This window comes from Danio aesculapii, chromosome 3 (genome assembly GCF_903798145.1).
Source record: "Danio aesculapii chromosome 3, fDanAes4.1, whole genome shotgun sequence".
Taxonomy (NCBI): Eukaryota; Metazoa; Chordata; class Actinopteri; order Cypriniformes; family Danionidae; genus Danio; species Danio aesculapii.
The window spans coordinates 37287894-37312176 of record NC_079437.1 but is presented as its reverse complement, the minus strand read 5'-3'; the positions used below and the strand labels follow the sequence as shown (position 1 = coordinate 37312176).

At 37.1% G+C, this 24283-nt stretch overlaps 1 protein-coding gene across 2 annotated transcripts in view; it reads left to right on the top strand.

Moving 5' to 3' along the window:
• The window catches only part of elfn1a (extracellular leucine-rich repeat and fibronectin type III domain containing 1a), a 214651-nt gene extending 191300 nt beyond the window's left edge, over positions 1 to 23351 (top strand). For both annotated transcript variants that reach the window (XM_056453929.1, XM_056453928.1), the window contains one exon: positions 20374 to 23351. In XM_056453929.1, coding sequence (XP_056309904.1) covers positions 20759 to 23152 — 2394 coding nt within the window. In that variant the 5' untranslated portion in view covers positions 20374 to 20758 and the 3' untranslated portion in view covers positions 23153 to 23351. The remainder of the gene's footprint in view (positions 1 to 20373) is intronic.
• Positions 23352 to 24283: the final 932 nt, after the last annotated feature.

Below are 24283 nucleotides of genomic sequence, written 5' to 3'. Positions count from 1 at the left end.
TCGTGGTCAACTCTTGTCTGCATCTTAAGTCTGCCATCATGGCGAGCAAACTGGACAAATTGGTAACAGCAGGAAAGCGGTCCATACGGAGACAAGCAGTCCACTGGTAAACGAGAAAAGGAATGGCATCATACTGCTTGTAGTGTTCATTTCAAAGACGAAATGCAGCCATACCTACTTCTGGTAACATAATTTGTGATCTGCAGAAATGTAAATAGGGCTACATTTTCAGAATGAGCCTATGTTGGAAATACCACTATGGCCTTTCTAGTAGTTATAGAATTCTGGTACTTCCCATGTGAGAGAGAAGAACTTGGATGTAAGTTTGTAGTATGATACTTGCAGCACTTCATACAACCTTTCATCAAGGACATTTCAGCATTCCATGACCCCATAAACAGTTATTTCCCCCGACCCTGCTGTGGTTCTTGCACTGACAGTTCTTGAGTGCTGCGATTGTTACAGTAGTCAGAATATCTGTGTCCTCCATGAGGCGTGAAGGTTTGCTTAGACTGATGTTCTCATCACAGTGCTGAACCCTCAAGGCTCAAGAGAAGAGCACAGGAAAAGAGCTGCTCTGTTCAGCATATAACAGGATTTACACCAGCACTACACATGGGATTGTCCGACACTGCTCTATAGCCATTTTAGAAAATTCAAGTTTTGATGGATGTCTACGATATTTATAGATTAGATTGTTTATAGATTAGTTTTTCAGAGCCAGGCCAAACTGTTCTGTCCAGAGGATAATTATTAATACACATGTTAAAGGTGCAGTAGTGGATTGTCTTCAGAAACATTTTTGTTGTGCTAGTGGAAAGTCTCTTTACATTCCTCATAATGATTAAAGTTAATGATCTAAATGTATATATATATATATATATATGTACTTTTATATTCTGGGTAAGGCATAGGACTAAAAAAATTTATCCAACTAAAATTTGTCAGGCCGACAATTCCCATAATTACGATAAGTAGCCCAAACTGTCTGTCAACAAATGTAGATTTGTACATCTTCACACATCTGTTCATGCAGACAGATCCGCCGTTTGTGTGTGCACGCGAGAGAGCGACAGCGGCAAAATCAAATGCTGACTCAAAACTTTTTAAAATCCTTAATCAGTACTGGTGTTACTTTTTTCACACTGGAGGAAGGACGATATTATGGCTGAAGTATTTCTGTTAGACAGATAATGTGCTGTTTAAAAAATATTTTAGTCACGCAAAGCTGATTGTGTTGTTATGAATGGGTTAAATGCAGAAGTGTTGTTCAGCCACTGAAATCTTATGGTGAAAGATTAATGTGACTATTTTCAGTTTCAGAAGGGACCTTTTACAGCATCGATAATGTAGATTTTTATTTAGTTTAACAACAAAACATCAGTAAATAGCCGTATTCCGCCTAGCCTGCTTTACTGAGGTGAAGTTGGTTTTATATTCACATTGGGTCATTTTTGAACACTGACACATGTGACGCGCTTTAACATGTGTTTACCACACTACTTTGAATATTTGGTCTGAAATAGCATGTAAGTATGACTTAGTAATAAGTGTAATTCCTGCACCCTGCCGGCCAAGCACCATAGTCACTTTAGGACAATTAAAGCACATGAGAGAGTGAGACTACCGATCCTTGCATGCATGAAATATTGCACGTTATGATAAGTTTTGCTTGCTACATAACTGAAAACGTGCTAGATATAATACAGTTTTTAGTTAGGAATTGTAGTATTATAAAATTATAAGTTTTCTAACTAGTGAATGACACGATCTAGTGGGTTGTCGGCTGTCATCTTTAAGGCTGGCATTTGTGATTTCAGGAGATATGGCTTTGGAAGGCAAGGGAAAGACTGTGTTTTTTAAAGCTATTATGCTAATGGTTAGCATTTTGGCAGATCATCCTACTGCACCGTTAATACATAGCTCAGGAAAATCAAGTTTCAAATTAGAAACTGTTATAAAGGAATAGACAGCCTGATCTCATGAAGAAATGTGAGAATTTTACGTATTGTCAGAAAAGTGGCTCATTCGTACAAATTCATACCATTACATTCAAATGTAAAATTTTTAAGTCTATCCCTCATTGGGAGATAAGCAAATCATATTAAAATGTAGGAGTCGTCAAAACTATTATAACACATTTATGCAATAATGTATTAAAATTTTTATTGTCTCTGTGATTGTAGTTGGCTTATATATTTATATTTAGCTATTTATGGATCGCAAAAGCTTGCTTTTTTAATTAAATAATGAATGAATTAATGAATTTATTTATTTATTTATTTATTTATTTAGATAGTTAGTTTATCATAAATACTTATTTTATTTATATTTTCGTACTGAGTACCGCTGCAATGTTATTTTGTTCTCCATTACAAATTCTGTGATGTTTTGAATGACAATAATTAATAATAAAATAAAGTAATTAATAATTAAATATTTAACTTGAGGGTGTCATGGTGGTTCAGTGGGTAGCACGATCACCTCACAGCAAGAAGGTCACTAGTTTGAGCCTCTGCTAGGTCAGTTGGCATTTCTGTGTGGGGTTTGCATGTTCTCCTCATGTTCGCATGGGTTTGCTCTGGGTGCTCCGGTTTCTCCCACAACTCCAAAGACATGTGGTATAGGTGAATTTGGTAAGCTAAATTGGCTGTTGTGTATATGTGCGAATGAGTGTGTATGGATGTTTCCCAGTGATGGGTTGCAGCCAGGGTAGGGCATCCGCTGTGTAAAACATATGCTGCATAAATTGGCAGTTTATTCCGCTGTGGCGACCCCTGATTAATAAAGAGACTAAGCCGAAGAGAAAATGAATGAATGAATGAATTAACTTGAACTTAATTTAATAAATACTTGAACTTAAATGAGATCATACACATGACTATTTTTTTTTATTAAATCTACCTGTATTTAAGTAGGGATAAAGCATGAACACATTTTTTGTTTGTTTGTTTAGTTCTTTGTTTTTGATTTATGCTATGCTCATGTATTCTTATCAGAAAGTTTTCTGAGGGCTGTCAAATAAGCATGTCACTGCATAGTGTACTGTGTATATGACAAAAAATAGATAGATAGATGGATGGATGGATGGATGGATGGATGGATGGATGGATGGATGGATGGATGGATGGATGGATGGATGGATGGATGGATGGATGGATGGATGGATGGATGGATGGATGGATGGATGGATGGATAGATAGATAGATAGATAGATAGATAGATAGATAGATAGATAGATAGATAGATAGATAAAAATCATCAACAAATGCTGGCAGTGACTGGCAACTTAAAATGAAAAGGTAGCATGGAAAGATTTAAACTGCAATTTACATCAAATTAGCAGCTGTGGTTAGCATAAAAGCTTTTCTTTTCAAATCATCTAAGAAATGTAGACTTCACTCAAAAGTCCTTTCCTTTAATTTCACCACAGTCTAGCTAGAAGAAATAATTAAGACCTCTTTTGCATTTCTCCCCTAATACAATGATCCTGTACAATCTTTAACAACCAAAACAATGGCGATTTCACGTAAGCGCTAAATGTGTAGTGAAATCCTTTGAGTTTATCTACAGCAGTCTCATTAGGTTGTGCCCAGAGAACAACAGAAAAAGCCATCACTGCTCTGCATGCTCGCCAAAGTGAAATGTCACCCAGACCAGGGAGCAGCTGCGAGCTCCCAGAGGAGCCTCCGTCTGGCTGGAAGACCCGGACTCTTCTGGCCTCCACTAGACCATGGAGACTTGGGCTATTAATGAGGAATAGGCAGAAAAGACAGCGGAGAAACAGTCCCTACAGACACTATTACCACTTGTTTATGTAGCTCGTTTAAGTTTTGAGCTCTGTCTTCCTCAACAACACATGGCGCATGATGTTAATGGAATCATTTATATTAATATTTGCAAGAGATTCAGTATGTTTTAAGGAGCTTGGGGGCAAAGGCAAGCAAAAACACGAGGAACCAAATGTGAATATAAATGATGGCTTATGCAGATGTGTTTCTTTTCCGCATCTGTGTCCATTGCAAACATACTTCAGTGTTTGCTTTAACAGCTCATCTGTAATGTATGCCAATGCTTTTGCAGTAAAATGAGTTTAACTGGAGCGACTCGGGCTGGACAAACAGGATGTCTATGTTATATTAATGAGCCCAGTCTCTATTGGTTTGACCGGCTCTTTACCTAAAGCGGTCTAGCCTTCTGTATCCTGCTGGCTGAGGTTATACACACTCTTGGCCTTTGCTATTTTGTTGCTTTAAAGGTCACAGTCTTGGGAGAATGGACTGCAGGATGAAGTCCGTTTTTTTATGCCTATTAAAGCCATCAGTCATCCCGCTTCACATTTTCTCCTGATGGGTTTCTCATATTCATTTCATGGCCGTTTGAGTTTGGTAGGTAAAGTTTTTGTAAAGGATCGAGGAAAGTGCCTCTGTAATTTGCCTCACTGTAGTCTTGTCATGCTCAGTTGGACACTAAGCCGCAGAGGAACTTGCTTTTAAGATCATCCTGCTATTCCTGCATGAGCTCTCCACTAGTCTTTTTTTGATATTCTAAATAACAGTTGGTGGCTTAGTGGTTAGCACTTATAGCAAGAAGGTCATTGGTTCGAGTCCCAGCTAGACCAGTTGGCATTTCTGTGTGGATTTTGCATGCTGTGTTTGTGTGTTCCGGTTTCCCCCAACGTCTAAACATGTTGTGTGGGTGAATTGGATGGTGCTTATGATTGTGCGAAGTGAAGAGGGTTGGGGGCGGTGCAGCCAAAGGAAAATGAATGAATGGATGAATGAATAAGTAACGTTTTTAAAAAAGGTAATGATTAAAATGATGATGACCACTGGATTTGTAGGTATGAGGTTGACTTCAGGCCCTAATATAAACTGATGGTATATCATTCAAATCAGATCATCAAATTTTGTCCAGATTTTGTTTCAAGGGGTTCAGAATAGTTCTTGTTGATAAACACGTTCAATATATTGTACCAACACAATATCATGGCAATTCGTAACTTTTTATAGCATTAGTCAATTCATTTTAATTTCTACAATATCATTTGTACATTTAAATATGATTTGCTCATCCCCCATGATGGGTTCAGGGGTGGGGTTTGGGGACACACTTCTTTTTGAAAATCATGCATTTTCATACAAATTAAATCATATGAATTTGTAAAAATTAGCCACTTTTCTGACAATACATACAATAATTACATTTCTTTGTAAGATCAGGGTGGCAATAACATTAGTTTGTGATTGTTACTTAATATGTGTGTGTAATTTTATTTTAAATGAATGAACAGTCATGCTTGCTAGATAATATGGCTGTATATATACTTTTTTAAAAACTTAAGTTATAGTTAATTCTGCAATTGTGAGATCAGCACATCGGGTGCTTTTGCTTTTGACATTTGTAAATTACAGGAATTCAGACTCAAATATGCAGCCAAAAAGCTTTTAAGATTCTCCTGAAGTCAGTTCGTGGAGGTTTCTTTGAAGTGATGCATTTCATAATCAATAACACTTTAAAGTCACTTTGTTCTAGTATTGTTTCAGTGGTAATCAGGCAGAAATATGAATCACAGTTTGGTATTAGAACAGAATGTGAAACTTCTGCTGAATCTGTCAATAAACTAATTTATTTAAGCATCTTAAATGATATGACAAGGATTATGGTTTATTAATCAAAGCTAAAGCAAAGTTTAGTCAATGTTTTCATGAATTAACAACAATAAAAACTTAAGAAATAACAAATTTAATCTTCTTATAAATAATATAAGAGTTATATATAGATATATACAAAGTTTGGTCTAATAATGGTCTATTAGTTAATGTTAGTTAGTAGGGATGTGGGGGTGCGTTTCCGAAAACTGTCGTTAGTCAACTAAGGTCACAAGTTGTGTCGTTACAGACATAGTTTGATGATTTGGTGTTTCCCAAATCCATCGTTCCAACAAACATTCGCAAACTGTCTATGCTTGCAACTACACCTCTTGAGCTGTAGTTAGAAATATAGTTCCTGGCTGTGTTCTGTTCCCACTTATCCCCCCTATGCCCTATCCATTTAGAACATTCTAACATTTAAACTTGGAATAATTTTTTTAAACAGCATTAAATCATCACTCTTAGGTGTAATTTGCTTTCAAAGTATTTGAATCTTCATGTTTACAATAGCGATCTTCATGTTTACAATTGCGCTCCCTTCGCTGTGCACTTTGAAAACATTGATGCTATTTGGAACACAGGCTCATGGTGAAAGCTATAGGTGACCTATTATTTAAAAGCAGAATTTATGTTATGTCTCCAAAGCTTGTGAAAATAAAAAAAACATAGCATATGTTAATGATTTTAATTTCATAGTAGATTATATATTAAGTATCTGTATGATATGGGCCTGTTCTTTAACACATTTCTGCAGTGGTTTACATATATCAAATTGTAAAAGTAGACTTTTCAAAAAAATAAAATAAACAATATCCTACATAATAATAATAATCTTCATCATCATTAATATTATTAATATTATTATTAAAGTATGATTTTTTTTTTCATTTCCTAATAAATAATAATATTAAATTTAATTTCTTAATAAATAGTCTCATTATTTATTTATTTAAATGATTTATAAATGAAATTACAATATGTGTTGCTTTTTGTAAGTGATTTTATGTTTTAGAATAGAATATGTAATGTTCTCAATAATACTTGTAAAGGAAACATAGATCCTATTTTTGCCGTTTACATATATTTCAATTAATATGGAAAGTGAATGCATGTTTTTACCAAAACTAAAATTGGAGAAATGATGGGGCTTTTCTCTAAAGAAGTTATTACTTTCCCCGTTTAGAGCATCATAATGGGTGTTTTACGTTATAACTAACGTGGTTCAAACGATGGATCTGCGACAGAGAAACTACGGGTTTTGGAAAACACTTGTCACTACATCATTCTTTTCCCAAATGATGCATTGTACTATGATAGTTCAGCCGCGAGTTACGTCGTTGTTTGGGAAACGCACCCCAGGTTTTTTTGCCCTCGAGTGTGAGTCTGAGTCATTTGATTTTGAGTATCTACCAATACCGAAACCGGATCAGATACTTCTATAATACATAAAAGAGAATAAAGAAGAGCGAAGAAATAGGGTCCAGGATGTTCCTTTTTTTTATTTTAGTCCCCTTATGCTAACATTTAACAACTCTGTTCGAGTTACCTCACAGAAGTGCTCTGTTTGTTAACAATCAAGTAATAAATAACATTAATTCTTCACCTGTGGACCTTAGTGCAACAGTAAATATATATTTATAAAAAATACAAAAACAAATAGCCCCTCGACATAAAATACACTGCAGGCAATCCCAAGTCTACAAGTTTAATCCCAAGTTTATGGCAATGTTGTCATCATCAACTTTATAATACCTCCAGACTGAAAACATACTCGCACTTCCCATTTCAAGCTGCTTCCATGTTCTACTTTGCCGGCATTTAACCAATAGCGTCTCTGCAACAAAGTTATGTCATGCTGCGCACGTTGCTGTTTCTGTGTGAAGTCAAGAAAGAGGTCTAACTCCACCGCATAGCTATAGGTGTATTCAAAAGTAATGAGAATATAGTCCCGATCGGGAGGTAACATCTGATTCCGATCGAGTTCAAAACTGTGTCATCGGCCCCCGATCATGTGATCGGATCTGGATATCTCTACTAGTTAGTATATTTAGTAACATGAACCAACAAGTAGTTATACATTTATTGCGGTATTTATTCATCTTTGTTAGGGTTTGTTAATGCTTTTATAAGTTAAATAATGTTAATTCATGTTAGTTCATGTTAGCTCACGTGCATTAACTAATATTACAACTTTGGATTTTAATAATGGATTAATAAATTAGTAAACTATGATTAATACATACTTTACTAGATTATTCATACTTAGTTAATGTTAATAAATACATTAACTAACATTAACTAATGGATCAGGGAAGGACGAGGACTAAAGTGCAGCAACTCAAATGGGTATTAATATAAAAATAAAACAAAAAGGCAACAAAATCTACATAGAGGGGGAAACATTAACAAAACAAATAAACAAACAAACTTGACTGGACAGGTTGGCAGGGATCAGGGCTGAAAGTTACGACAGGACAAGATGATAAATGGTGATGAACTACCACAGAACAGCAGACAAGAGGAGACTATAACGAGTAAAGCTGCGGTCACACTTGACTTTTCTTCCCATAGACTTCCATTCATACGCACGCGAATGCGTCAGACCGGAAACACGGGGTCATGCGTAAAGTTTCCCAGGTTGCTGCGGTGCAAAGTTCAAGCTTGGTGAACTCTAACCTGCTAAATCGCATCACTTGACTGCATGAGACCAGTCGAGAATCAAAACATGACCTCTCTGGGCAGAAATGTAAAACATGGAGCAATCGCTAGCTTTTTTTAATGTCTAATAAGCTTGTTTAATCCCGCCCCTTTTCGCAGCGCTGCACGACAGAATTTCGCACACACAAAGCCCGGTGTGACCGTAGCTTAAGAACTAACAAAGAAACAGGTGAACATAATAAACTAACAATAGGTTAACAAGGAGGGTGGGACTAGACAATAGACAGGAGCACGACACAAAAGCAACAACACAAGCCATGTGCTCACGTAAAATGAGTTTAGAACAGGCAGCCAATGAGAGAACTCATTAACCACATGTTCATGTGAAACATGACACTAATGCATGTGGTCACAATGTAAACACCAAGGGCCTGTTTTAGTAAGAAGGTTCAACCAACTCAGAGTTTAAACTTGAACTCTGAGTTTTTAATCTCTCGGTAAATCAACTCAGAGTTTTCGGTTTCAGAATGTCCATTCACACACATTTTCATCATCATATGATCTCTTATATCAAACCTTTTTTTAATGCACACACTGTAATTTGTTCAATAAAAGTGTTTCCATCGTAGTTTATGCACATCTTTTCTATTGAATAAAAGTTTATCCTACTCAGTTATGTGCATGTTTTTATGCGTGTTTTCAAAAGTTATGTGCATCATGACGTTTTCATCAATCATTTTTATGCGCATCTCCAAAATGAGCATTACAATAGGCGGGTGGAAACGTAAGGCTAAGGCGAGAAATACTGCTTCGTCTTTAAAAAAGGGGAGGAGACCGACAGAAACTGACAGAGTTTAGAGAATAAAACCTGCTCCTGACCAGGTTAGGTTCACAGAATAAGCTACCACAGTAACTGACTCTGAGTTAAAGTTACCTCTCTTTCCGAAACAGGCTTGACTTACCCTGCTTTCTCGGGTTTAACAAACCTGCCATTTTAAAATGGAAAACCCAGAGTTTCTTTCATTTCAGATTTAAAATACTTTGAGTTTTCACTTAACCTCCTTTCTGAAACAGGCCCCAAGCCACGTGCTTTAGCAACACCAACACAAACAAGACACGAGTACACGATGAATAAAAACAGTTTCCGTGCACCCACACATGCTACATGCATGTTTCATCTCAGCACCAACCAAAAATGAAACCAACTAGACTGAGACTCTGAGAATGAAACCGCATGCTGCAAACAGAACAATCACGAGAGCAAGCAAGCATGCGCAAAACCAAGCTTCCTCAGGGGCACGCATGTACAGCTCACTCGAGACTGTGTGTTTACAACAACAAGAGACACAGACCAAGACATGATGAATGCCTGGCCCGAGAAAACTCGAGTCGAGCACGACATACAAGGCAAGACACGACCTAGTTCTGGACTCTGCCACCAAAGCAAGAATTCACAAGACTGAAGTGGAAGAATATATATATATATATATATATATATATATATATATATATATATATATATATATATATATATATATATATATATATAAATAATCAGAATTAGTATGGACAGTAACTGTATTTCAAATTTTCTGAAACCATCCAATAACTTTATATGGCAAACTTCCAAAACAGCAGACACTTCCAAAGAAATTAGAAAGTTTTGCAAAAGTTCCTTAGAAAGCAGCCACTGAATCTCATTCCTCATTCATACGGCATTTGGTTTTCACATTGCTGTCAAATCTGGTGCAGTGGGTTGATTTGTATAAAGATAATAAATTTCAAGTCGCTGTCCCGCAGTTGCCTCATTCTTCCTGTTTGTATGGGAAGCATCTGTTCAGAAGGACTCGGGATCCATATCAATCACGTTCCAACCCAAACTATGGTCATGTCAGCGCATAGCACCATTACTGATGTGAGAGGTACTGGCCACATCCAGACAGGTTTTTTCAGGCCAAGCAATTTCACATCTATCCAATAGTTCATGCCAAGCAGCTCTCAACACATGGCTGTCTGTGCTCCTCCTCAGGCGCCCCCGAAAACAAAGTGAATTTCTGTAACCCGGCCTGCCAGCAGCCACTAATGGCATATGCCGAGCGAGAGTCATTAATATTTGTGGATGAACATGCAGAACGGGGCGATGAGAGGGCACACGTTTTTTTGGGAAGGGAGGCTGTAATGCTTTGGCATAATGTGGGGGTTTAGAATAGAAATGTGCATTGTTGGTAAACCACGGTTAATTCCAAATGCAAACCCAGCTGAGACCGAATAACAATTTGCATATAATCCCTCCCTCGGGCCTCATTCAGAACCAGACAAAACAAATGTTAACGCTGGCGACTCTGCGACTCTGTCCTGATGTCAAGATTGCAGTCCTTCTGGCTCTCTGAAATAGATCACAATGCATTTATTCAAATGTGATGCTTGTACAACAGGTTTCTCAGTACTTTTGTCTTGTTTTATAAATCAAGATACACCTGACAAAAGTCTTGTCGCCGATCCCAGTTGTAAGAGCAACAAAATAAAACCTTGACTTCTAGTTCATCATTTGGAAAAGTGGAAGGTAGATTTCTCCAATGAATCATCTGTTAAACTGCATCCCAATCATCACAAATACTGCAGAAGACCTATTGGAACCCGCATGGATCCAAGACTCTCACAGAAATCAGTCAAATTTGGTGAAAAATCATGGTTTGGGGTTATATTCAGTATGGTGGTGTGCAAGAGATCTGCAGAATGGATGGAAACATCAACAGCCTGAGGTATCCAAGATATTTGTGTTGCCCATTACATTACAAACCACAGAATGGGGCAACTTCTTTAGTAGAATAGTGCTCCTTCTCATACCTCAGCCTCCACATCAAAGTTCCTGGCGGTAAAGAAGGTCAAGGTGCCCCAGAATTTGCCAACCCAGTTACCAGATATAAACATTATTAAGCATATCTTGGGTAAGATGGAGGAGGCATCGAAGAAGAATCCAAAGGACTGATGATGAAAAAGTACGCTTTCTTTGCCATTCCAGATGACTTTATTAATACGTTCTTTGAGTCATTGCAGAGATGTATGGATGCAGTCCTCCAAGATCAAGGGAGTCATGCACAATATTAGTTATTTTTCCTCTGCACCATGACTTTATATTCTGTACTGTACATTTTTTCTGTTAAGTGACAAGACTTTTGTTTAAGCAAAGTCAGACCTTACAGTCCTAATTAAATAATTAAAAATCAAGGCATGATCATGATTTATTTAGGTAAAATAAGTGTAATCTAGAGGCCTTTGCCTTTCATATAAGCCACTAGAAAGCAAGTTATTATTTGTTGTTTCTAAAACTTGGATAGGCGACAAAACTTTTGTAAGGTAGTGTTTGTTTGTCAGGTACTTTTTACTTCACAGGCAGCATGACTTTATTTTCATCAGTTTTTATAATTAAAACAAGGAAAACAATGACAGTTGCTAAAAAAGGGACACTATCTATAATCACTGTACAAAGTGATTAGTTACTGTACTTTAAAAAAACTGAGAAAACTCATTGCGTTAAATGCGACAAGTTGACTACTTTTAAAAAGTAAGTTACCCCTTGTAAGTTGAAACTGTGAAGTCAAATTAACGTAAATGAGATGATTATACACATAGTTCATTTGCTAAATAACATTTATACAACAGTTCGGTCTGGTTCTCGAATCTAATTGGCTGATAGCTGTGAGATATTAAAGTAATATCAGCAATCAAGCAGCCTCTCCTCTTTTGTGTATTACTCCGCCCACACGAGTGGCAAGCAGCGGACTACAGTTTGGCAAAAAATGCAGCTGTTGAACAACATAATGTTCATTTGAGGCTGTTTCGGGCGAGAGTGTAGTTGTTTAGATTGCAACTATGCAATTCATTTATAAGGACAGTGCCTATTTTAAATATTCATAATTTCTGAGATTTAGCACATTGGCGGCCAGCCCATCATATTGAGCAAAGCAAAGATGGTTGATGTTCCACCACAAGATGACGACAGAAACTGCATATTAAGTCCTTATGGGGAAAAACCAGCATTTTTTCAGTGTACTGTGTGTTGTAAACTACTGCTGAACAAATCATTACAGAACAAGTAAATGACATTCTAAGTTGATCTCTCTTTTTTGTATTCCGTAGTGCTGTATTTATGCCATAGTAATCTGGTAGTGTTTGCTTTGCTCTGGCTTTTTCAGGGTTAATTATTGTGATCTCCCGATTGCAACAGAGAAATACTGGGAAATCTCTAGCCTTATAATCTTAAAATGTCAGCAAAATCACCTGTTTTGTCATCACTTTATGGCTCGTTTCCACTGACTGGTACAGTACGGTTCGGGTCGGCACAGGTCACCTTTATCAGGCTTGCATTTTCCACTAACAAGGGTACCCTTTTGGAGGGCGTGGTGTATGACAGAAAGTTTCAGTCGACATCCATACTGTACTGTACTGAACCATACTGTACCGTACCACTCAGTGGAAACGGGCCATTAGATGTTACAGTAGAGAATCATTCAAATACTAGCTCTAAAGTGACGTTGGTGAAGTAGCAACGGTTTTCTGCTGTTCTGATGTCAGCTGCAGAAGTGAATGAATGGCAGTAGAAAGTAGTTCCTCATGCAAAAGGATTTTGAGACCCTTTGTGTTTGATTTTCTTTTTTATATACACGATTATGTCATCGAATTGTTCTATAAACACAATATCACACTCGTAGCAGTGTGATTTGGATGTATATCATTACTGGTGGGACACTAAGGCCAATGCACACCTCCCACCAGTGCTGATGTACAATTACATCGCACTGCTACAAGTTTGATATTGTTCTTTAAGCCAACATCCCCCAATAAAGCTGGTCTGTCTGTCTGTCTGTCTGTCTGTCTGTCTGTCTATCTATCATTTTTATCAAATTTTATTAGGCTACTTAATTGAAAATTTTCCCAGAAACCAATAATTACATAATATCTTCGGTCACATTTCTTCTTTTCTGCAAATACATGAATTATGATTTTAGAATTTAAAGACATTTGTAAAATAAAGAAAAACAAAATGCATCCCACATACATTTAGCCATGTTGTTTATATTATAGTAACATTTCACGCCTTATTTGGTTTATTAAATTAAATATAAACTTAATAAAACTCTATTTCATTAATCATTTTCTCAGATTAATATATCTCCTTTACTGTTTGATGACTGTTATTGTTGACGAGTTTACTAGCTGATAGATCAGTGTTTACCCTGTGCAAAGACCCAACAGACTGCACAACATACTGTACAGTATTGTTTTAAAGGAGAGTGTCCCCACAGCTGACATGATGTGGATGGTAGAGTTGTGTGGATTTCTTTACTGCCACATTTGTTGTCATTAACAATGAAGGAATATAGGCGTCACACTCACTTATACTGTAGCTTCTATAAGCCTCTGGGTTCCTCTTCATTAGTTTCAGGGTTGGTTGGCATGAATTGTAGCTTGTACGCCACAACTCTAAATGACCACAGACCATCTCAGATATCTGCAGTTTGTTTATAATGTACTTTGCGAATGTGATGCCCTCTGGGATCATTTTATTTTTCACTTTTATGTAATTCCAAAAATAAATTCGTCCTTTAGAGTCTACTGTACCTAAGTAATGTAATGCAGCTGCAATCGGAGAGTTTGTGGATTGGATTTTTCCTCAAGCTATAGAAGTACTGTACTTAACAAAGAGCAAACAAAACAGCTGGTTGTGAAAGTGGGGCTTTGCACAAACACCATTTAAAAATGTTATGATTTTTAGTGGGATATCTGTTGTATCTACATCAAATTATACAGGGATAAAAAGGGAAATCTGCAGTTTACTCAGGTTCTCTGTATAGGTGATATTTTCAGGTTCTCTTCAATAGAGTTTCATAGAAGATTTTTAGCTGAAACTTTAGTTGATTCACATCAACATAATGCAAGTCAATGGTCACCATAAAAAAAATAAAATAAAATAAATAAATAAATAAATGGATTAATAGTAATAATAATTTCAGCAACAACATATGATGTGGCACACAATGAATAATGTTTTGTGTAAACTGCAGCTTTTCTTAAAAAAAGAGAAATCTTCTTTAGAAAGAAAAAACATAGAAAAACGTGTTTTAAATTAAACGTTAAATTTAACGTTATTTTGGATTTTTTTGTTTTATTTTATTTTATTTATTTTGGATGAAGAAATACGTTTAGCAAGGCCATAAAAGTAGGCGTATGTGGCAACAGAGACATTTTTAAATTGACAAAATATTTATTTCAAATTTTATTATTATTATTATTATTTTATTTTGATTTTCAAAGTGTAATACATTTTAAAATAGGCGATAATGAAAACTTTAAATAATAAATTTATTAAAGTTATTTAAAATTTTAAAGTAATTTTTAATAAATGTAACCACGTTTAATTTTTATTAAATAAGCAACCTTGGAGAGCTTAAAGACTTTCTTTTTTTTCTAAAATAATCATTAAATAAAAACTTTGTACAGTAAAAGTGTCATCATGATGCGGATGATAAACAAATGTACACTCATTCAGTATCCATTATGGGTAAACAAAATAACTATATTCTGACACTGAAGGCTCTACGATCATTGATGTGCACTACATTTTGAATATAATAAAACTACTTGAAATGTGAAGTGTAATACTTAAGAAATAAATAAATACATACATATAAAAAATAGTGCAACATGTTGTCTCAGTGGTTAGCACTGTCGCCTCACAGCAAGAAGGTCGCTGGTTCAAGTCCCGACTGGGTCAGTTGGCATTTCTGTGTGGAGTTTGAATGTTCTCGAGTTGGCATGGGTTTCATCTGGGTGCTCCGGTTTTCCCCACAGTTCAAAGAAATCCAGTGTTGGTGAACTGAATAAACTAAATTGGCCGTAGTGTATAACATATGCTGGATAGTCTGCTGTGATTACCCCTGATGAATAAAGGAATTAAGCCGAAGGAAAATTAATGAATAAATATAAAACATAACAATGAACTTTGCTTGGTTTTTAACATTAAAAATGAGGAACTATAGTTTGTATGTTTATTTTTTGGGTGAAAATGTAAAAGGAAAATAGCAATTGTGTTGGTCTCATGCTTCACATATTATGGGAAAATCACAATAGTCTGCATAAGTACTACTGTATAAGTGTGATCCTGCATGGTATTGATAGTTTTTTAATGCCTTGTTTTTGTGCTCCTCTGGAAGCCATGTGCTCCTCTTTTAGTTGTTGTCTGACACTGACTCTGGATAGATAGATCAGAGTGTGCTCTGTTGTAAACATGAAACCACCAACAAAGGTTCATTGGCTAATAAACCCCTCTTGTCGTTAAACCACAGAAGAGTATTCGGTCAGTTTGCATCCATCTTGTCCTGCAGCTAATCTTTTTAATGTCTGACTTCAAACTCATTAACGTGCACAACAGCTCGCAGGTCTGCCGAAAGACCAACCAAACAGAGAAAGGTCGACTGACTAAGAAGATGACCTCTGACCTTTAAGTGTCATTGATGGATCTGATTGATTGGTGCTGTGGCCTCAATTACTATGCGCTGTCAATCTGATCTCCATGCAGCCCAGTATACATCCACCTGCGGAGGTTCCTGCCTTTGCACCTGTCCGTGACTCTGAATGCTTGCATGTCAGCAACTGCCATTCTGGACAGCAGGATATCTGTTCACACAGGGCAGCTGAAAGCAGGCAGCGGCACGGCCTGAGGATTAAACCATCCAGAAAGCAGTGCAGGGTGATGAAGCTGTCTATCTGTCCGTCACCTGCCTGTCCTGTCACTGTCCTAACAGTCACCTGAGAAAATATGGGCCATGAGCAGGCAAGATGGGTGTGTGTTACTTGTGAACACACTCATGTTTTGTTTTTTTGTTTTTTTTTCCCACTTCACAGCAGAAGTGCTGAGTCTCAGCAAATATTAAGAGCTCTCTGGGGGGAAGCATATGTTTTTTTGTGATTTTTTTCCAATTACATCACCCTCCCAACTGTTAATACACTATTTACCAGTGGCATGGTTGCCTTTCTTACTTCTGAGAAAATAAACACCAGAAAACATGTATAGGCCATTTCAATGCGGTCATGTCATTGGCCCATGAACATTTCCTGCTTGTTATCAAACTATTTCATAAATGTAACAAGAGGCAATTCAATCCTAACTTCATGTTAAAACAGCTATCATACCATTGTTTGTCAATATGTGGCTCGTTTTGGATTCTCGGAACCTATAGACATTACCATTGACCATTGTTTTTGTTTACATTCATCAAAATGGTCTATACATTATTTTTAAATGGAGATGCATGGAGAAATTCTATCTATGTCTAACATCATGCCAAATTGTTCTAGGAATGGCAAGACTGGGAATAGATTTGATTGGCATTATTACAAACGATTATCGGCCCAGAATTCTCAGCACAGTTTTATTATCATGATAAAATGTTTTGAAAAAAATATTACTGAATTTATGCATGGGTATGTTCAATTGCAGTTTTATTGTATTATCAGTTATTTATTTATTTATTTATTTATTTATTTATTTATTCATTCATAGCTTTTTATATTTTTAAAAACGTATTTAATGTTATTTTTATTTATTTATTTATTTATTTATTTATTGTTATTAATTAATTTATTTAATGTTATTTATTTATTTAATTTTTTATTTTCATGTTAACTTTTGTTTTCTAAATTATTGTATTTTTCTGAATGGGATTTTAATTTTATTGTCGTCAAACTCATCGGCCACAGACTTTTTGATGAGGACGGGTACTTATTTATACATGTTTTAAAATTAACTTTTGTTTTCAAAATAATATATTTCCACACACTTTTGCATATGTATAATTTCCTGTAGATTTTTATTGACATCAATACCAATTCCAGGACTCCTAACTGAAACCAATTTATATCAATACTGTTATTGATACTCTTTTCTACAATTTGATTCTAAAAGACAGAAAATATGTAAAACACGTTGAAAAATGTAAGTTATGTTATTACTGTTGAACTTTACAGCAGTTTACAAATACCTTTAAGCAAACAAAAGTAGGTGCATAAAGTACCAAGACATAAATAACTAACAACAGGGCATTACTTGAGTTGAATGAATGTTTTGGTAGTAAATGTTTTATAGTATTACTAATGTTGCTACCTCTGTTCACTATTACTGCAAATGTTGCATTTTCAGACATCTCACCCGGTAAAGTCTCATCTGAGGGAGATACCCCCCAAAAAATATAGTTTCAATAATTAACACTTTGGGGCTCATATTAAAATTAGGTCACACTTTACTTAGATGGTCCATTTGTTGAATTTAGGTTACATTGAATCTACATGCCAACTAATTCTCATTAGATTATAAGTAGGCTGTTAGGTTAGGGTTAGGTTTGGGGTTAGGGCTAATGTAAGTTGACATGTACTTGCGAAGTTTCTTATTGTCTGTTAAATGTCTGTTGAAGGAGCAGTATCAACAGATATTAAGCAGACAGTGTACTAATACACAAATGGACCATCAACATTATTTATTGTACAGATATATGTAAGTTGACAAATGTTTTCATGAACTTGCATTATCATTTGAATGCACAAATCCTCCCCAAGGTTTTATACAGTTGAAGTCAGATTTATTAGCCCCCTTAATTATTACCCCCCCCCCCCCCCATGTTTTTTCAACACATTTCTAAACATGATAGTTTTAATAACTCATTTCTAATAACTGATTAATTTTATCTTTGCCCATGATGACAGTAAATAATATTTTGCTAGATATTTTTCAACATACTTCTTTACAGCTTAAAGTGACATTTAAAGGCTTTACTAGGTTGATTAGGTTAATTTGGCAGGTTAGGGTAATTAGGCAAGTTATTGTATAACAGTGGTTTGTTCCGTAGACTATTGAAAAAATATATAGCTTAAAGGGGCTAATAATTTTGACCTTAAAATGGGTTTAAAAAAAACTGCTTTTATTCTAGCCGAAATAAAACAAATAAGCCCTACTCCAGAAGAAAAAATATTATTAGACATACTGTGAAAATTCCTTGCTCTGTTAAACATCATATGGGAAATATTTAAAAAAGAAAAAAAAAAAAAAAATCAAAGGGGGGCTAATAATTTTGACTTTATCTGTATATAATAACTAAATAAATGCCAACATCCAGCTATTGATACAAGCACATCTTTATCTAATAGAAAGTTTGGCAGAGTGAAACCATTCTATCAGATATTCACGACAAGCAATCAAGATATGCAATCATTGCCCCAGAAAGAAAAATACCCTGGTCCAAAAAATAAATAAAACTTTTCTGTACCCATCTCTAGATTTGGATGCCTCCAAATCTTGAAACCCAAATGAAATACTGGTTAAAATGTTCTTAATCAGATGACATTTCATCTGTGCTCCAAACCAGAGCATTATCTAACATGTAGGCAATCTAACACACCGCTTGGGAGGAACCCAGGCAAACTCCAGTCAAATCCCAGCTTTGATCCACTGCATTTCATAGAAAGCTTATGAACCGTGTCCATCAATGCACTTCAGAAATGCTTCTTTCCTCTTCAGTGGAAGCCTGCTCTCCTTGCATAATTCACTAGTATATGGCTTGTGTTAAATCAGCGTGTTCCCTCTTTTCCAGTCTTCCAACAGGGCAAGTAGCTGCTAAAGTAATGGCTTACGGTAATAGCGGGTCAATCAGACGGCACAATTAGAATGAGTTTTTAGTGCAGTGGAACTCACTGTAAAGAATTCAATATTGTGCAAGTCTTTACTCATAATTCCTCCATCTAGTGGAGAGGCTTTTAGAGGCTTTCCCCGGCTTTAAAGAGACAGTGCAATAATGAATGACTTTCATTTTGTGCTGCCATTGTCATATTTTTTCTAACACACATTCTGTGGTTGTAATAAAGCATAGTTGTATTCATATTAGATAGTAACATGTGCATTACTTGACATTGCAGTTATATCAATAGAGGACAAAGCGTTCTTTAGTTAATGGCCTCTATATTGTTCCTTTACTGTAGCAGTAAAAGTGAAATAAGGAACATTCAAAGCACTCGGGTTATTGCAAAATACAAACACACACACACATAGCAATCACCTTTATGTCCATGGTTCAGGGAAGAAGTGCAGTGGAAAGAGAAGCTTCCGCTTTTAAACCAGTTGCCATCCTCTTTTAACTCACAAAATGGTTTGTGATAAAGCCAACATTGCTTACAGCTGTCTCAATGTGGGTTCAAAGCCTGCCTAGGAGTACTGTGAACTGAAGCTCCCTCTTGTCTCTGCCACCCCAGGGAATGTACCTTCTCTCCGTGAGGGCAGTGTTTTTCAAAGAAATACTATTCCCAAATGATTTCCTTCTGCCTTCATAGTCGGTTATTTCATTTGAAAATAAATGAGTATCAAGAAAAAGCTTGCAGGAATCTTTATTCCTCTATAATCTTTATTATTATCTTTTATGATGAAATTGTTTGTGTTTAGTAATTTATCATGTGAGTTTGTGCAGAATGTCTTTGAAGATTAGAGGCAATTTGACCAAATTATGCATTTGAATTGTATAAACTGGTCTCTAGAGACACTCGTTGTTTTCACTTGAACATTTTAAAGTGCAAAGTGTAATTGATCTGTTCCATCTCCAAAGTATTGGTTCTTCTTATGTTGATGGTCTCAGAGTTAATGGAGGGAGAAAAGGGACACTTTTGTTTTCTTTTATCTGTCAGGTGGAAATTAGCCAGTGGTTCTCGATAATAGCAATATGTCACAAGAACTGAAGGGAAGGAAAATAGTGTGCAAAATAAATTGATAGGAAGCTAACAAAGTTATTTGTTAGCTTTCCACAGTTCCAGAGACATTTGAGTAAGACGTTAGGGAAATAAATGTGATATAAATTATTCCTTTGAGCTGTATGATTTTGCACACATACGTATCAGGCATCTTGTATGATACAAATCATGTCTTCATTACTTTAACACTCGTTTCAAATATTACTTTTCCAATTTAAAGAGTCTGTGAGCATCAGTCAACACTTAGTTTTTTCTCTTTTTTTGTCCTATCCAGGGTGTACCTCTGGACCCATAAATGAGACTAAAATGGTGGGAGAGAAGAAAAGACAAGAGGATGAAAGCCATCAACAATGCTCTTCCCTGGGGAAATAAGCGCAGGCCATTTTGAATTGGTGAAACACTACAACAGCTCTACCACTCCACTATTGTGAAACCTTCTCCATTGAAGATTTTACCTGTATATACGTAAGCTATGGTCAGTGGGTTGGGATATCAGTGCAGACACCCCAAACTCATGTAAAATATTCCTCCAGAGACTGAACTTTTTGTTCCTTGGTTAACGGGAAAGGGTTTATTACCCTGCTCAAATACTGTGAGGCTCCATCCAGCCTAGTTTAAACTCAAGTGATACCCCAAGCTGCTACCAACTGGCATCACCCATGGCTTCCAGGAAGGCATCAGGGGCTTGTTATGGAGGCATGGTGAAGAGTGCCTTCTTCTGGTCTGTGGCCATAATATGTCTGACTTACATAGGTGGAGTGAGGGGAGACTGCTGGCTCATAGAAGGTGAAAAGGGCTTTGTATGGTTGGCCATTTGCAGCCAAAATCAGCCACCCTATGAGGCCATCCCTCAGCATATCAACAGCACCATAGTGGACCTTCGCTTGAATGAGAACAAGATCAAGAGTATCCACTACTCTGCCCTCAGCCGCTTTACAAACCTCACATACCTGAATTTGACCAAGAATGAGATTAATTACATTGAGGATGGAGCTTTTTCGGCCCAGTTTAATTTGCAGGTTCTCCAGTTAGGCTTCAATAAGTTGCGTAACTTGACTGAAGGGATTCTCAGGGGATTGGGCAAGCTGCAGTACCTCTACCTCCAGGCCAACCTGATTGAGACTGTGACACCCAATGCCTTTTGGGAGTGCCCAAACATTGAAAACATTGACCTTTCTATGAACCGCCTCCAGGTGTTAGATGGGTCTACCTTCACCAGCCTGACTAAGCTGACAACCTGTGAACTCTACACAAACCCTTTCAACTGCTCCTGCGAGCTCTTGGGGTTTGTCAAGTGGCTGTCTGTCTTTCCCAACCGGACAAGTGAGCGGATGGTGTGTGATTCTCCTGCAGGGGTCTCAGGCTACAGTCTTCTAAGCCAGAATCCGAACAATCCCACATACCGGAATGCTCTGCATATGCTGTCCACTGTGTGCACGGAGGATTATGTGACTCCGTATATCTCTGTGCCTCCTGATACCACCACTTTCCCTCCGGACTCCACACCATGTGGGCTTGAAGACTGTCCCTCGGGTACTGAGCCGGAGGAAATCAGCATAAGTCCCACGTTCTTAGATTTAGATGTGAAACCAATCATGAAACTCAAGCAAGTGTCTCACACGAACGCAGTAATCACTGTTCAAATCCCTTACCCCTACAAGAAAATGTACATCCTTGTCTTGTACAACAACAGCTTCTTCACTGATATACAGAATCTGAAGAGACAGAAGGAGGACATTGAATTGAAAAACCTGAAACCCCACACTGATTACACCTACTGTGTGGCTTCAATAAGAAACTCATTGCGATTCAATCATACTTGCCTGACACTATCTACTGGGCCTAAGAATGGAAAAGAGCGAGTAGCAAGTAATGCAACTGCCACTCACTACATAATGACTATTTTAGGATGTCTTTTCAGTATGGTAATCGTTTTAGGCATTGTGTATTATTGTTTGCGGAAAAAGAGGCAACAAGATGAAAAGCACAAAAAGGCAGGCAGCCTAAAGAAGAACATAATCGAGCTTAAATATGGGGGTGAGCTGGAAGGCGGGACAATATCAAGGATGTCTCAAAAACAAATGATGGCTGGGGAGAGCATGACTCGCATGCCCTACCTACCGTCCGGCAGTGAAATGGAGCAATACAAACTGCAAGACATCAGCGACACCCCGAAAATGGCCAAAGGGAATTACATGGAAGTGAGAACAGGGGACCACCCAGATCGAAGGGAATGTGAGATGTCCATGGCTGGCAATAGCCAAGGTTCAGTTGCAGAGATCTCGACAATTGCAAAAGAAGTGGACAAGGTCAACCAGATTATTAATAATTGTATTGATGCTCTAAAATCAGAATCCACATCCTTCCAAGGGGTGAAGTCTGGTGCGGTGTCAACTGCCGAACCTCAGTTGGTACTCATTTCAGAGCAGCCTCAGAGCAAGTCTGGCTTCCTTTCGCCTGTCTACAAGGACAGCTACCACCACTCTTTACAAAGACATCATGCATCAGACGCCTCTCCAAAACGTCCCAGTACAGCCACTGGAGGTTCCATACGAAGCCCAAGGCCTTATCGTTCAGAAGGGTCATACAAGTCAGAGTCAAAGTACATAGAGAAGACTTCACCCACAGGAGAGACTATCCTGACCATCACGCCTGCAGCTGCAATACTAAGAGCAGAGGCGGAAAAGATCCGCCAGTATAGTGAGCATCGGCATTCTTACCCCGATGCCCACCAAATTGAGGAGCTGGAAGGACCAGAGAGCCGGAAAACCTCTATCTTAGAGCCTCTGACACGGCCTCGGGCAAGAGACTTGGCTTACTCACAACTCTCTCCCCAGTATCACAATCTCAGTTACTCGTCAAGTCCTGAGTACTACTGCAAACCATCACACAGCATCTGGGAGCGCTTTAAACTCCATCGCAAGCGACACAAAGATGAGGAATACATGGCTGCGGGCCACGCTTTGAGGAAAAAAGTGCAGTTTGCAAAGGATGAAGACCTGCATGACATTCTAGATTACTGGAAGGGAGTATCAGCCCAACAAAAATCTTAATCTACTCAAGTGTTTGTTTGTGTCTTTTTTCATTTTTGATGGACCACAAAGAACAGGACCATATGAATCCTTAATCTAGTGAAATCAAATTCTAAAGGATAAATATTACACCACAGTGATTTTCAACTTAGGGAAAAAGGTTTGTGTACCAAAATGAAAAGATGTTACTTAAAGCAACAAGATGAGAATATATTGCAAATATAAATATATATATATGTTGAAACGGATTTTTAGTATTTGATTACCGCATGGCCAAGTCCTGTGACAGTGGATTTGCTGTTGTGTACTGTGAGACTAAAAAAAATCCAACAGTGACAGACATCTTCTGAAATCTTAGTATTTCTTCTGCAGGACCACTGTAATTTATGGACCTTTTTTCCCAATATTTTAGTTTGTTCTAAATACAAATGAACTATGTACAGATACTGTTTCTATATTTGCAACGTTTGCTGTTGAAAAAAAAGAGAAAAAACAAACAAAACAAATCTATAATGTGTATGATTCAGGTTTAGACCATGGATTTTGGAGTTAGCTCCTGTGATATTATCTGTCCTTAAATGAATGTTTACCGTCCTGATGGATAAACATTGCACTGGTCAATGAAATGACATATTTTCCTTTAGGCCACAGTTTACGCTACCCTGCTTTGCCAATTTTCTTTTCGATCCATGCCACTGATCAGACCGCACAATATTACACAAAGGCTGATACGATGTTACATTTGTGTATCATAACCACAAAGTGAATCAGTGTGATTGGGATTGCGTAGATGAAACATCTGCATACACGATTGCAGTGTCAAAGTTGAAGAAAATGAAAAGCAATGGAAAAGTAGACCATTTAGATGTAGTTGTTTACCAGTAAAGCGATCCACAAAACATGCACTTCTGCTTTGACCTTACGATGCCTAATAGTAATGAGGGGTTATCTGATCATGAACCAAAGTGCTTGGGTGGCAGCTCATCACACATTTTGTTTTTCGCAGATGTTTCCACCAATCTCGAGCCAACAGCCCTATGGATGAATGTATTACATACATAAAGCAGCTTTTTTCAGCTGCAGTTTCTTTGTTGTTTTTTTACAACCACATAATCCCCATTTTTCATGCTGTATGCTGAGTTTTGATATTCA